This window comes from Silene latifolia, chromosome 3 (assembly GCF_048544455.1).
Source record: "Silene latifolia isolate original U9 population chromosome 3, ASM4854445v1, whole genome shotgun sequence".
Lineage (NCBI taxonomy): Eukaryota > Viridiplantae > Streptophyta > Magnoliopsida > Caryophyllales > Caryophyllaceae > Silene > Silene latifolia.
In genome coordinates, this window is record NC_133528.1 from 130,855,104 (window position 1) to 130,868,624 (window position 13,521).

General features: G+C 35.9%; 1 protein-coding gene across 1 annotated transcript; it reads left to right on the forward strand.

The window, feature by feature from the left end:
- Positions 1–247: 247 nt before the first annotated feature.
- Positions 248–13,170, forward strand: LOC141648044 (coatomer subunit beta'-2-like). Its single transcript, XM_074456477.1, has 24 exons — positions 248–563; positions 686–706; positions 790–851; positions 955–1,009; positions 3,556–3,592; positions 3,708–4,033; positions 4,113–4,244; positions 4,338–4,486; positions 6,433–6,501; positions 6,784–6,934; positions 7,030–7,095; positions 7,755–7,943; positions 8,397–8,537; positions 8,648–8,722; positions 8,821–8,997; positions 9,097–9,188; positions 9,290–9,406; positions 10,226–10,340; positions 10,420–10,491; positions 10,843–11,039; positions 11,125–11,218; positions 11,681–11,787; positions 11,935–12,070; positions 12,434–13,170. The coding sequence occupies exons 1-24, from the start codon at positions 561–563 to the stop codon at positions 12,554–12,556; spliced, it is 2,706 nt and encodes a 901-aa protein (XP_074312578.1). The 5' UTR covers positions 248–560; the 3' UTR covers positions 12,557–13,170.
- Positions 13,171–13,521: the final 351 nt, after the last annotated feature.

The following is a 13,521-nucleotide window of genomic DNA, read 5'->3' on the forward strand; positions in this document are numbered from 1 at the left end:
ATTTTTTTCTTTCATTTTCGAACATATAGAACTAGTTTTATCGCCATTACGTATTGACATTATCATGACTATTAATAAAATGTTAATAATTATATAAAATGAGTTATTAAGTATGGAGAAAGTTTTCCATGTAGTTGTTATTATTAAAATTTTTAAAGCAATCATGTGAATTTCACGGGTTTAAACCTAGTTACCCTATTAGTGGTTCATGCTAGTAAATTAGTAACGTGGAAATAATTTTATTTTTGAACCGGAAACTCATTTAGTCCAATGACATAATCGAGCCACTAATATCCGAGGGGAACACATAGCACGCACAACTACACACAACCAAACAAAACTCACAAATCTTGACATTTCGCGTCTTCTTTTACCTCGAACACGGTCCCTCTTCTTCCCTCCACATTTCTCATCTCTCCGCTCTTCTATCACTTAAACTTCCCTGCGATCGCCGTAGCTCCGATCACCTCACTCTTCGCCCTAATTTCTAGGGTTTCGCAAATTCATCGATCAAAAACCCACTCAACTTCGATTCCTTTGCTAACTTATAATCATTCAAAATGGTGCGTTTCTTCATCCTACATTTTCAATTCCTATTCCTTCTATCTGATTTCAATTGTTCTATTGTATTTTTCTGATTTTTATTGTTTTGTTTGTTTTTGTGTTCGATTCGATTGCGGATCAGCCTCTCCGACTTGAAATGAAGGTAATTTGATTTCATTCATTGATTTAAATTTGCAATTTTGTGTTAATTTTGATGCTGATTATTGCGTTTTCGGTTTCGATCAGAGGAAATTTGCGCAAAGATCAGATAGAGTTAAGTCTGTGGATCTACATCCTACTGAACCATGGTGAATTTGTCCTCTAAGTTTATTCAAACATCAATGTTAGCTAATTTCATTGATTGATAGTAATAATGCTGTAATTTGAATGAAAATTTGTAATGTGTTGTAGGATATTGACGAGTTTATATTCTGGAACTGTTGTTATCTGGAACTATCAATCACAGGTTAGGCCAAGAGGATGTTATCCTTGATTATTCTACTCTTTTTATATTGTTTCTCATGTGGTGGTGTTGGTTCAAAGTTTAGAGGTTAGATTTTATTGTGATGTAGAGCTGCTTTAGTGATCCATTAGAAGCGTATGTGCGTAAGGCTGAATTTTGAGAATTTTCGTTTCACACGTGGTTGGTACTGTTAGTGGAAGTAGTGGACTGAAGTGCATGATATGATGATATCGTGCTTAGTTAAACGTCTGACACTGAACAAAGTAGATTTGTAATCTCACTTTTCAAGGACGTATCAGGACTGGAGAAGGTTGTGTAGTTTGACTTGGTTCCTGAAGCAAAACTTAATTTAGTCATTGAGGTATTGTATTGAAGTATATTAACGTAGCATATTAGAGCATTAGTTGTGGCGCTAGCATATGTCCACCTGTAGTTGTGATTTATGGAACTTCTGAAAAAAGCTTTTTGGTTCCAATCACGGTCTTTGGAATCTAAAATATTTCAAGTAAAAATAGCTCACTAAATAATTTAGTTTGCTCCTCTTATTTTTTGAAGTAACCACCATTTAATGCATTTCTCGACACAATTTCATGATGGGTCATTGTAATTCAACTTAATCTTTCTATGTCAGCACTCGGGTGAGGCTGTTTTTAGACAATCGAGTGAGTCAACCTTAAGCAAGAGCCTTTGAGCTATTAAGGTATTTACCATAAGTCCGTAACTTTATTATTGTTGGGCAACTATGCGTCTCCAAGTAATAGAGATGATATAATATACACGTGTTTCCTATTGGTTGCTTTCGTCATCTTTTTTGGCATGTTACCCAACTTTTAGATTTTTTGGACCTAAGATTTACTATTATTTGTTTTGAATTATGAAGTAATATTTTAAATTTACTCACTAAACTGTATGCACATATTTCTTACATTGTGGACTAGCAGTCTGTTTTCACTCTTCGAGATGTAATTTTTACTATGGTTCATCATCAAAACATTTTCTGCACTCACATGGGAATTGTTTCGAGGCACTTTGGTAATGTGTTGTATTGCCATCTTTTTAGATGGGCTGTCTTAGGTACAAAAGCCAAACAGACTTGGTGTTAATTGTTAATTCTATTTAGACATAAATTTTAGGTGCTTAGACTGTTTAAGATTACATAGTGAGATGGCAAGCGGCCTTATAAATTGATGGCCAAAAAGATGGATGACCTACATAGCGAATTCTCTTTTGAGGATTAGACTATGTGCATATATATCCAACATTTTCTCGTAGTCCCTTTATCGCACAAATATTGATCGCGTTGGGTACTTGGTTAAGTTTGTCGCCATGAGCAGTTATTTATAGTTATTTAAATTGTAGACTTGTATTACGTTGTACTTAATTACTCCTTCATGTACTTTGTTAAGCTACATGTTCCAAATCCATATGATCTTACGGAATGTTATAATTGTAATGTAATTCATGAAGAAATATCAATATATCGATATATAATGTGAAATTGTGAACTAAGAAAGGATTATAAGGTGGCCTATCATTATTGGACTGCAGTAGTAGCATTCAGATGTTGTCCAGGTTGCTATTGCTATAAAGCAATTATTAGTAGTCAGGTTCCTCTTAAATTTTGCTCATTCACATTTTAACGAGGTACTTAGATGGCAATAAGGAGGTGAAGAGTGTTGTTCACTTGTTCGTTTGATGAATGCATGAATTATGCACGGTACAGTTGAAAAAGCGAAGGTCCAATCAATTTTAGCTAGCTGCCTTTCTTTATACCTCTGTAGTGAGTACATCTTTATCATCAAAATATTATAGTTCAAGTTAGTTGATATTTCATTTATGTTTTGATGAAATTGCTGGGTTTATTCATTTTTGTACGTGTAGTAGTTTTCTCGAAACAAGATTATGTGAGAATCCACAACTCGCTGAGAACTTTGAGAACCCTTAAATAATTTTATTTAAAAGACGTTGGACTTTGTAGTAGTATTTAATGGTTAAGAAACATATTTATTGGTCATAAATTCCTAGCTAATAACGGAAGCGTGGCGATACACAATTTACAATTTTCTTGTACCTAGTGCACATTTTAGTGTACCCAATAGATTTTTTGAGTATCTAGTACATATTTTAGCATACCTGTAGATTTTTTTGTATTATTAATACACATTTTTTAATGTAGTTAAGAAAGAACTTATTTTTATTTTACCTAGTAAATCGTGAGAACGAATTAAAATATAAGGTTAAGTAATTCATCTATACATTTGATCTAGGGGTTGGAGGGGGTTCTCCCCATGAGTTCTCACCGGATCTTGGCCCTAGTTCTTTCCTTCTCTCAGTTCATCTTTGTTTTACTATAATATCCATTGCGCGCCAGAAGAGACCCTACTTCTTGAAATGTGTTTACCATTTGGAGCTACTTTGTTACTATTCGCAGTGCGTATGGATTATGGAACCTTCAAATTGTATAATGTTGCACTTTATTATTTTATGAAGTTGTACAACATAGTGATGTATGAGTGACTAAAATTTTATCCAATTGGTGCTGCTTACAGACAACAGCGAAGTCATTTGAAGTCTCTGAATTACCAGGTATATCATGTCCTTTTCACATTTCATTCACGTCTCATTATTCTGCTTCTACTTCATAACAACACTAGCCCTTAAGTATAATTTAATGTTATTTCTCCTTTTTAACTTTTTACAGTTAGGTCCGCCAAGTTTATTTCACGGAAACAATGGGTTGTTGCTGGAGCTGATGATATGTTTATACGTGTCTACAACTACAATACAATGGACAAAGTTAAAGTTTTTGAGGCTCATACTGATTACATTAGGTGTGTAGCAGTGCATCCCACACTCCCTTATGTGTTGTCATCGTCGGATGACATGCTCATTAAGCTTTGGGATTGGGACAAAGGTTGGATTTGCACTCAAATATTTGAAGGTCATTCCCACTACGTGATGCAAGTCACTTTCAACCCCAAAGATACCAACACGTTTGCTAGTGCATCTCTTGACCGTACTATAAAGGTCTTCTTTGTTTCTCTCTGTTTTTTTCATCTTATTTCTAGAATGAGTATCTTATAATGCATCTGTTTAAACAACTTAGATCTGGAATCTTGGCTCACCTGATCCAAATTTTACATTGGACGCCCATTTGAAAGGAGTAAATTGCGTTGATTACTTCACTGGTGGTGACAAACCTTATTTGATCACTGGGTCTGATGACCACACAGCAAAGGTTTGACCATCTGCTACGGCTATGTTTTATTTTGGTAGCTAAGATTACCTGGTTTCTGTTATCTTAGACACTCACATCTCATACACGGCACAGGTGTGGGATTATCAGACTAAAAGCTGCGTTCAGACTTTGGAAGGGCACACACACAATGTTTCTGCAGTGTGTTTTCATCCTGCACTTCCCATAATCATTACTGGTTCTGAGGATGGGACGGTTCGCATATGGCATTCAACTACTTACAGGTTAGTATTAGACTGCGTAGTTTATTCTGTTATAGTGTAGGAATTAGGTTTTTGTACTGCTTGAGATGAAAGTATGCCTCAGTTGGTTAAGAGCCTATACTTCACCATGGCGGTGGAGGTTTGAATCCCACAAGGGAGGTTCTCCTTGTCTACCTTTATTTTTCTCTCCTTTATTACACACTTTTTCAACAACCACTTTCTTATAGATTTTACCTGGTTCATTCCGAATCCTTAACTCTATTTCGGTTTTTAAAAATCGTTTTAATCTTTTCTCTCGATTTAAATTTTAAGTTTTTAGAAAAGAAAGACGGAATTCGATTTTAAAACCCCTAAGTTCACCTTGACTTTCCATTACATTTTCGTTCTCCCTTTTGTTTTTTATCTTCCCCTTTTTTATTCGCATTTTGAGGCGTGCGTTCACCCATGGACGGTTCGAAAGGATGATTCATGTCAGCCGACCCCAAATCATTTTGGGATTAAGGCTCTGATGTTGTTGTTGTTGTTGTTGTTGTTGTTGTTGTTGGGATGTCACGGATGTAACTTTAGGTGTCACGGTATCTGTGAGTGTAAATTTAAAAATAGAACAAATGTTTGCATATCAAGTTCTTGCATTCTGAAATTTGAGTTGGTATTTTATGGAAGTTCTCTCTCATGAGATCTTTTATTCCCAATACACAATTTGCAACTGCGTTGACCTTCCTTTTTCTACAACAACGCAAGGTAATATAGATTAAGGCCATGTTCTTTTGGACTTATCCAGTAAGTTCAATACATATCTTACAAGTTAAGTTCAGTTCAGATCCTACAAGTTCAGAAAAGTTAAGCTTTTATAAGTTCAGTTCAGGTCCTATAAAAGTTTAGAAAAGTTCAGTTCAGATCCTGTAAATTAAGTTCATAAAAGTTCGGAAACTTTAAGTTAATTGTATATTATTCTTTAAAAACCGATGGAAAAAAACGTTATTGAATTTCTTTAGGATTGAAGTGATCCAGTAAGGTCCCTCTTATATGTATTATTGGCTGCCAAAATCAATGAAGAACAAGAACTGTTGTTTCCTGTATTTTCAGCAATTGACCTCCTCTTGTTAGTTGTTACCATGAATAAGTTCATTATTATTCTCCCATTTTCTTTTATCCTCCCACCTATTTTATCATGGCCATTTAATTTAACACACGCCAAAACGTCAAAATAATTGAACAAAGTCGCAAACTAAACAAATAACATCTGGCATGTTGATTTTAGTCATTTTCTTTTCTTTATACAGGGAGAGAAAGATGGGAGAAGAAGTTAGTAAAAGTACAATGTTTCTATTTTCTTTTGAAATAAAAAATCGGGGAAGAACGCTATGTACAAGGTGCAAATTAACATAGTAAAAAAACATTTGGCAAGGCAATGGATTCGATGGTGTGAGTGAAATCATTGTTAAAAGTTGAATTAAGTTAATTTTAGTTTAGATCTTATAAGTTCAGTTTAGAAAAGTTCACAACTTCACATCCTATATGTTCAGTTCAGATCCTATAATTCAGTTCATAAAGTTAAGATCCCATAAGTTAAGTCAAATCCTATAAATGCAGAAAAGTCCAAATCCTAAAAGCTCAGTTCAGAAAGTTCAGCAAATTAAGTCCAAAAGAATAGGACCTAAGTAGCTGAAATATCTGTAAAATATTGGCTATTATTTCAATTATCAGTTGCTTCAATGATTGATCCTTTTCCTTTGGCCTTGTATAACGGGAAGTAACGCAACGACTCTCTGAAACTCCGTTATGTAATGACTATAATGTGACATAAGAGACGAGTTCTTATACCATTATGCTCCATTTGATAGCTTAATTTCGTGAAACCAAGTAATTTTAAATACTCCCCCTATATTTGTCCTTACGCCATGTCATCATATATTCAGCGGCGGTGTTTCATTATAGAGTTCTAATTTATCAAGTTTCATTTACAGACTTGAGAATACCCTAAATTATGGTCTTGAAAGGGTTTGGGCTATTGGATACATCAAGACCTCTCGCCGGTAAGTTCTCATCAGCAGAACTCATTTATTTGTATATTTAGTTGACATATTTACAGTTTTTGCTTATCACTGTTTTATTTGCACGTGTTTCATCTGTTCTTTTCTGAATATATCTTCTTTCTGTTCTCTCCTATCAATAACTCCATATTACTTTTCGTCATCTTGCTACTAAATTTGTGCAAGAAAGATTTAAAGTGTTGATATCTCTTAGGTTGTAGTTGCTTTGCTCTATTTGGATGCCACTATCTCTAACATGGCTATTTCCTCTATATTTGCATGCAGTGTTGTGATAGGTTATGATGAAGGAACCATTATGGTTAAGATTGGTCGTGAAATACCTGTTGCAAGCATGGATAACAGTGGGAAGATTATATGGGCAAGGCACAATGAAATTCAAACAGTTGATATCAGGCGTGTTGGTGCTGGTTATGAGGTTTATATCTTATTGCACTTATATTGGAGTAGGATCCTTGTAAAACAAACAGTGTTTTTTTTTATGTCCGCTTTGTCACCTGCTTGTGTTATCAGGTGACAGATGGTGAACGGTTGCCATTGGCAGTGAAGGAATTGGGCTCCTGCGATCTTTACCCACAGGTAGTTACTTTCTTATGATTGATAATTAGCCTATCTTGAACAGGTACACGAATGGGTCTGATACTTGATACTCCGTCTATTGTCATGTTGGACATTACTTAAATGTTAAGGCCTCTCATATGCTAGGTATGCCAAAGCTAAGAAGTGACTTGTTTGTACCCATTCAAGATACGGATACGAGTCGTTTGGCAAGTGGGAATAAGAATTGAGGTATTAGAGTCTTTAGAGGTACAAATAAGTTAATGAAAATTCTTATTTCACTCTCGTGATTGGTATTTTGTATTAGACTAGACAATAGTGTTTATTTTAAGTGTTAAGTTTACAGTGAAAAAGGTGGTAGAATCTTCATCTTTTTTGAATGGGTATGAATTGAAATTTTACGTTCTTCTATTCCCACGTTAATGCTACACCACTTGTGGTAATAGATTGTTGGCGGTTTATCCCCTTCTATTCCTATTCCAAACCCTTATTCTTAGTTATCAGTTATCAAAACGGGGTTTTGCTACTTGAGAATTAAGTTCAGATTGGATGTCCAAAAAGGGAAGGAAGACAAGTACTGTTAGATTGAGGGATTAGTGATATTTTTCAATTAACACTTGGGTAATTTTGCTGTTTTTCTTTTATTGAAGTTTTGACTATAGTGCGTTTGTTTATTCCAGAATTTGAAGCACAACCCAAATGGGAGGTTTGTGGTAGTTTGTGGAGATGGAGAATACATTATTTATACAGCTGTGGCTTGGAGGAATAGGTCATTTGGCTCGGCATTGGAGTTTGCTTGGTCTTCGGAAGGAGAATATGCTGTTAGAGAAAGCACCTCTAAAATCAAGATCTTCAGCAAAAATTTTCAGGTTGGTGTTCGATGATTCAGTCGCATTTTACTTTCTTATGGTGACTCTTGATTGGAATTTTTGAACTTTGTGTATATTTATGACAACTGTAGTCTTTAAATCATTATATAAACCATTTTGTGATATTGTAAATTAACAAGTGAACATGTTGAAGCAAGATGTTCAGCCTCGCAGATCAAATCTTTTGTCTTGGGGGAAAAGAATTGACTTCTTTATTTATACCTGCTAAGAAAAAAAAGATTTCTAATAGCGTTATTAATTCTTTTCTCACTATAAATCTTTGTTCATTATTCTTACTTTGCCATGGCTCTGTCAGAAATTTATTAATCCTGTAATTCTGTGTACAAAACCGATACTTTCATACCAATCTGTCTTTCATGTATGATTGCTACCATTTTTCTGCTCTGTTAGTGTGATATGATTAGCTTACTGCTATGGCATGGTTCCTTTCAGGAAAAGAAGAGTATTCGACCAACATTTTCTGCTGAGAGGATATATGGCGGAACTTTGTTGGCAATGTGTTCGAATGATTTTATATGCTTTTATGACTGGGCAGACTGCAGTTTTATTCGGAGAATTGATGTCAATGTTAAAGTGAGTGTTATGTCCTTAGCTTACTTTTGCCTGAGTGTTTACTTGCTGATGTTTATTGCTATGCTCTGATCCGAGGGTGCATTCTAACATTTTGTTGTTAATCATCGTAGAACCTCTACTGGGCCGATAGTGGTGACATGGTGGCTATTGCTAGTGACACTTCTTTCTACATCTTGAAGTTCAATGTTCGAACTCGGAACTCTTTCTGCTTATTTTATTGCAATCATTACTAGTGACACCTCTTTTGAGATGCTCAATTGGTAGTAATCTTCTTGTTTTACAGCGTGATGCAGTGTCATCTTATCTGAATAGTGGAAGGCCAGTGGACGAGCAGGGGGCAGAAGATGCATTTGAGCTGCTTCATGAAACGAATGAACGTGTAAGGACTGGAATATGGGTTGGAGATTGTTTTATTTACAACAACTCTTCCTGGAGGCTAAATTACTGTGTTGGTGGAGAGGTATAACTTGTTCTTACCTATTAGATGATGCTTTTTTTAGTCCTGGACATTTGTAGATTTTCTCCCAAACGTACCCTCATCTTAATGTTGTGGCTGCAGGTGACCACAATGTTCCACTTAGACCGCCCGATGTACCTTTTAGGCTACCTTGCTAGTCAAAGTCGGGTGTATCTTATTGACAAGGAATTCAAGTGAGCTTACTTTTAATGCCTTCTGATTTAAATACAACGGCTCTGATAATGTTATGTGCCAATCACTTAACTATCCCGTCTTCTTCCTTTTGTGATTGCAGTGTGATAGGGTACACATTGCTCCTTAGCTTGATTGAATACAAGACTCTTGTGATGCGTGGAGACTTTGAACGCGCCAATGAAATCTTGCCTACGATACCAAAGGAGCACCATAATAGGTGAGCCTGATTATCTGGAAAGCCGATTCTTTTAATCTATGTCTTTTTGCTCTTCTAATTCGTAAATTTGGTGGTATAGGCATTAGTTTCTTTCACATAATAGGTATGGATCAATTGTCAAACACTACCTTTTAAAATCTTGATTAACGAACTACTCCTTAATTCACTTTCTAGCAAAAAATCAATTTCTCGGTGTTTGACCAGTGAATGCACACGGAAAATTTGTATTTTTTTCATCCCTCTTTTGATTTCCGTCAGACTGTTTCTGCTTCTTCTTTCATTTTCTCTCTCTTAATTTTAGGATAAACAATCACAATATTTAACTAAAAGACTCTTTGTGATGGCTTTCTCAACACACGGTGCAGACTTGGTGATTTACAAAAGGAGACATTAAAAATATGTCATTTAGAAGGTAATATCCACTAAAGTATCCATGAAAAATAACAAAAAAGTACGTGTCGTTGGTGGTCAACACCAAAACATTGACATCAGAAAGCGGTGGGTATTTGCTAGACATGAAACTTGCTTTAGAAGGGAGCATTTTGCAAGAAAAATTGACAAGTAGTTTGCAAAGAGAGGTATTTAAAAGGTAGTGTTTGACAATTGATCATGGAGTGATAACATTTTGTTGGTGTTGTATGCTTGTTTGCTGTGAACTTTTTACTGATCTTGATGAGGTCACACTTGAAAGTCTGAAACAATACTTCAATTTTTTTGAGCTTGAAAACCTATTTAGGCTAAGCAGATATCTCTGGTGGAATCTACCTTTTTTGTATGCATACCTACTCACATCTGTTGTAACGGCCCTCAAATCTCCAGTGTGGCTCGCTTTCTTGAATCACGAGGCATGACACCAGAGGCACTTGAAGTGGCTACTGATCCTGATTATAGGTTTGAACTTGCCATACAGCTTGGTAGGTTAGAGGTTGCAAAGGTCAGTGAGGCCCATTTCACAATGTTGATGAAGCTGCTCATTTATGGGTCATGCTGACTGTAAATATTCTTTTCTTCAGGAAATAGCTACAGAAAATCATAATGAATCAAAATGGAAGCAGTTGGGTGAATTGGCCATGTCTAGTGGAAAGGTTGTTTTTCACACATTTTGTCGATTTCTTTTAATTTGTTGAAGGAAAAATGCCTCAATCACCTCAGATTCTAAAACTGGAAAACGTGTTTTTTCCCCAAAAAAATGCCATGCAGGAAAAACCAAATGGGTGGGTTCTAAAGGTGTAATTGGTTGTCTTCTTTTGTCACAACCATCCTTTGGAGGCACCCTGTTTAGTTATTGCAAATGTCATATAGATCTGCTACGTTAATCTTAATTGTCTAGTGGGATTAGTAAATACATGGTGAATAAGCAATATGAAGGTCAAAGGTAGATATATGGAGGTTGAATATCCTTTCTCAGGACTCAGATTATCATTCTTTCATTACAGTTTGAAATGGCTGAGGAATGCTTGAAACAAGCAATGGATTTCAGTGGCATGTTGCTTCTTTATTCGTCAATTGGAGATGCTGAAGGAATTGTAAAACTTGCGAGCCTAGCAAAAGAGCAAGGGAAAAATAATGTTGCTTTTCTTTGCTTGTTCATGCTGGGTAAACTAGAAGATTGTCTCCAGCTGTTGATAGACAGGTTTTGTACAACTCTGGCATTGTCCTTTTTTTGAGGTTGTTTTGTAATCTCAAAATGTCCTTCTGAACGTTATTATTAATTGCAGCAACCGAATTCCGGAGGCTGCTTTAATGGCGCGTTCTTATCTTCCCAGCAAGGTGTCAGAAATTGTTGCATTATGGAGAAAGGATCTCAACAAGGTCATGTGCTTCCCAATTGCATTGTCATATTTTCATATGTAGAGGCCTACATTCATTGGATCTTTGGCTACAAATGTACAATGTCTTCGCTGCTAAATGTATTGAAATTATCTATTCAAAGCAGCGTAAGTGGGAATGAGATATGGATGTGAACTATTTAATGCTGCGTATATACTTGCTGCTACATTCACCTATTTGTGCTCGACAACCATTCTTGAAGCCTCGGGTTTGGGTAGATTAATCTTTTGGAAATTAGAAATATTTTTGGATATTTGCATTGTATATTTTGTAAGCTTAGTATGCTTGCTAGTTCAGAAAGGCGTATATCGTTATATTCTAGAAAGTTGATTAGGACCTGCAATATGTTTTTATTTGGGTCAATTTGGGTTTGGAAAGGTAGTACCTAATTTGTTAAATTTATTTTTATTGTTAACCTTATAGGATGATTTGACTTTGTTACAGGTAAATCCCAAGGCTGCCGAGTCATTGGCTGATCCCCAGGAGTACTCTAATTTATTTGACGATTGGCAAATTGCTCTAGAAGTTGAGTCTAAGTTGGCTGAAACAAGGTATAATTTTTAGAGTTTCTTGCTCTCCATAACTCATTTCATTTTGATAAGTTCATTATCATTTTAAATTACTTTAAATTTCGCTTAGTGTAATCTGTAAGTCACGGCAAGGACATTTAGAATTACCTTTATTTAATATTGTATCAGGGGTAGTTATCCTCCTGCGGATCAATACTTGCAATTTGCGGAGAGATCTAGAACGGATCTTGTTGAAGCGTTTAAGAACATGCATATAGAGGAAAATCAACCCCTTGAAAATGGAGACGCATTGCACGATGATGAGGTATGTGCTACGTGCAATTTCATCCTATTGGATGCAAGGACCATTCATTCAACTCTTATTATTGGTATATAGGGATTGCACCTTGGAATTCATAACATGAATATTTTGAGTTGCTCTCTTTCTCATTAGTATATATTTTGTCCTCGCGATTTCATTTATTCTCAAATCAATTCTGTATTAGTAAGATGCACTTTTCACCTGCCCGGGAAAATATGAAATTACATAGTGCTCCGTAGTAAATACTTTTTGGTGAGACCCACTATCTACTTTTCTTAATAATTGTGCCTAAAAAATAAAATCATTCGGGACGATTCCTGAAAATAAAAGGCCGGTATATTTTGTCATGTTTATTCTAATGTGCAGGTTACAGAAGAGAATGATGAGCAGATGGAAGGACATGAGAGCCAGGAAGAAGCTGTTGGTGTCGATGCTGATTTCAATGATGGTGTCGTGCTTGTCAATGGTCACGAGGCAGAAGAAGAATAAATGGCTGAGCCCCATGGTCTTCTCCAACTTAAAGATAGTTGGTAGGGTCAGTGTTGAAAATCCAAATCTTGTCTTGGGCTATCCATTGATTTTCTTTGGCATGCAAATGACGAAAATCCGATAAGCCGAAAGCTAGTTGGCTCTACTGCTGTCAATGTCATCAACTCCAGGAAAATAATTTGATGTTTGTATATCTACTAGATGGGGCGATAACAAAGGCGTATGTGGCTTCTATGGCGGGGTTTTTTGTGGGGAGGGAAAAGGGAGTAAATTGCACCGTTATATGGCACCGTTATATGGCGGTGTTGTAGCGTTCGGAAACTGCAAGGGCTTGGCCATATTTTAGATAACAGAAAATCATTTTTTTTACTTTTTGATAGGATATTGTTTGTCTTTTCTCCTTGGCCTTTAGCATTCTCCAGAAAAGAGTAGCATATAAATGTCATTTTGTGAATGTAGCAAGTCTATAATTACGTCCATTGTCGACATGCATTTCTTGTTCATACAGGAAATTCTGTGGCCTTTCTCAAGCTATGGAGGCTTACCGTCTTCCTTGTATTGTTCTTTTTGCTTTCGTTTTCATTGATTATATTCAAACTTCTCATCTTGATCCATGCTCCTTGCTTCAATCGACTTTTTTGTCAACGGTATTTCTAGGTTGCTATTACAAGATAGTGCACTGCGCTTTTCAGTATAAATGAAAAGTAACTGTTGAAGAAAACACACATTATTGAGAGATGGGGACTAATTAGATTGATGTCTTGTGGTCTGTAGAGCCGAGTAACGCGAGGTTATCACATTTAAGAGCAAGTCCAATGGTTTAGCATAAGGACTTGCTTGCAATTTCATAAAATAATAAGTTAGTGACTAAACCATTGAAGATGACCATGTAGAATGGCTTGGTTTAAGCAACTAACCTCATAAAACTAGTAGCTTAAAGCAACTAGCCACAAAAATATATCCTC

Coding starts and splice junctions, on each gene's coding strand:
- LOC141648044 (XM_074456477.1), top strand. Junction 852..954: donor CTACATCCTACTGAACCATG/GTGAATTTGTCC, acceptor AATGTGTTGTAG/GATATTGACGAGTTTATATT. Junction 9,407..10,225: donor CCAAAGGAGCACCATAATAG/GTGAGCCTGATT, acceptor TCAAATCTCCAG/TGTGGCTCGCTTTCTTGAAT.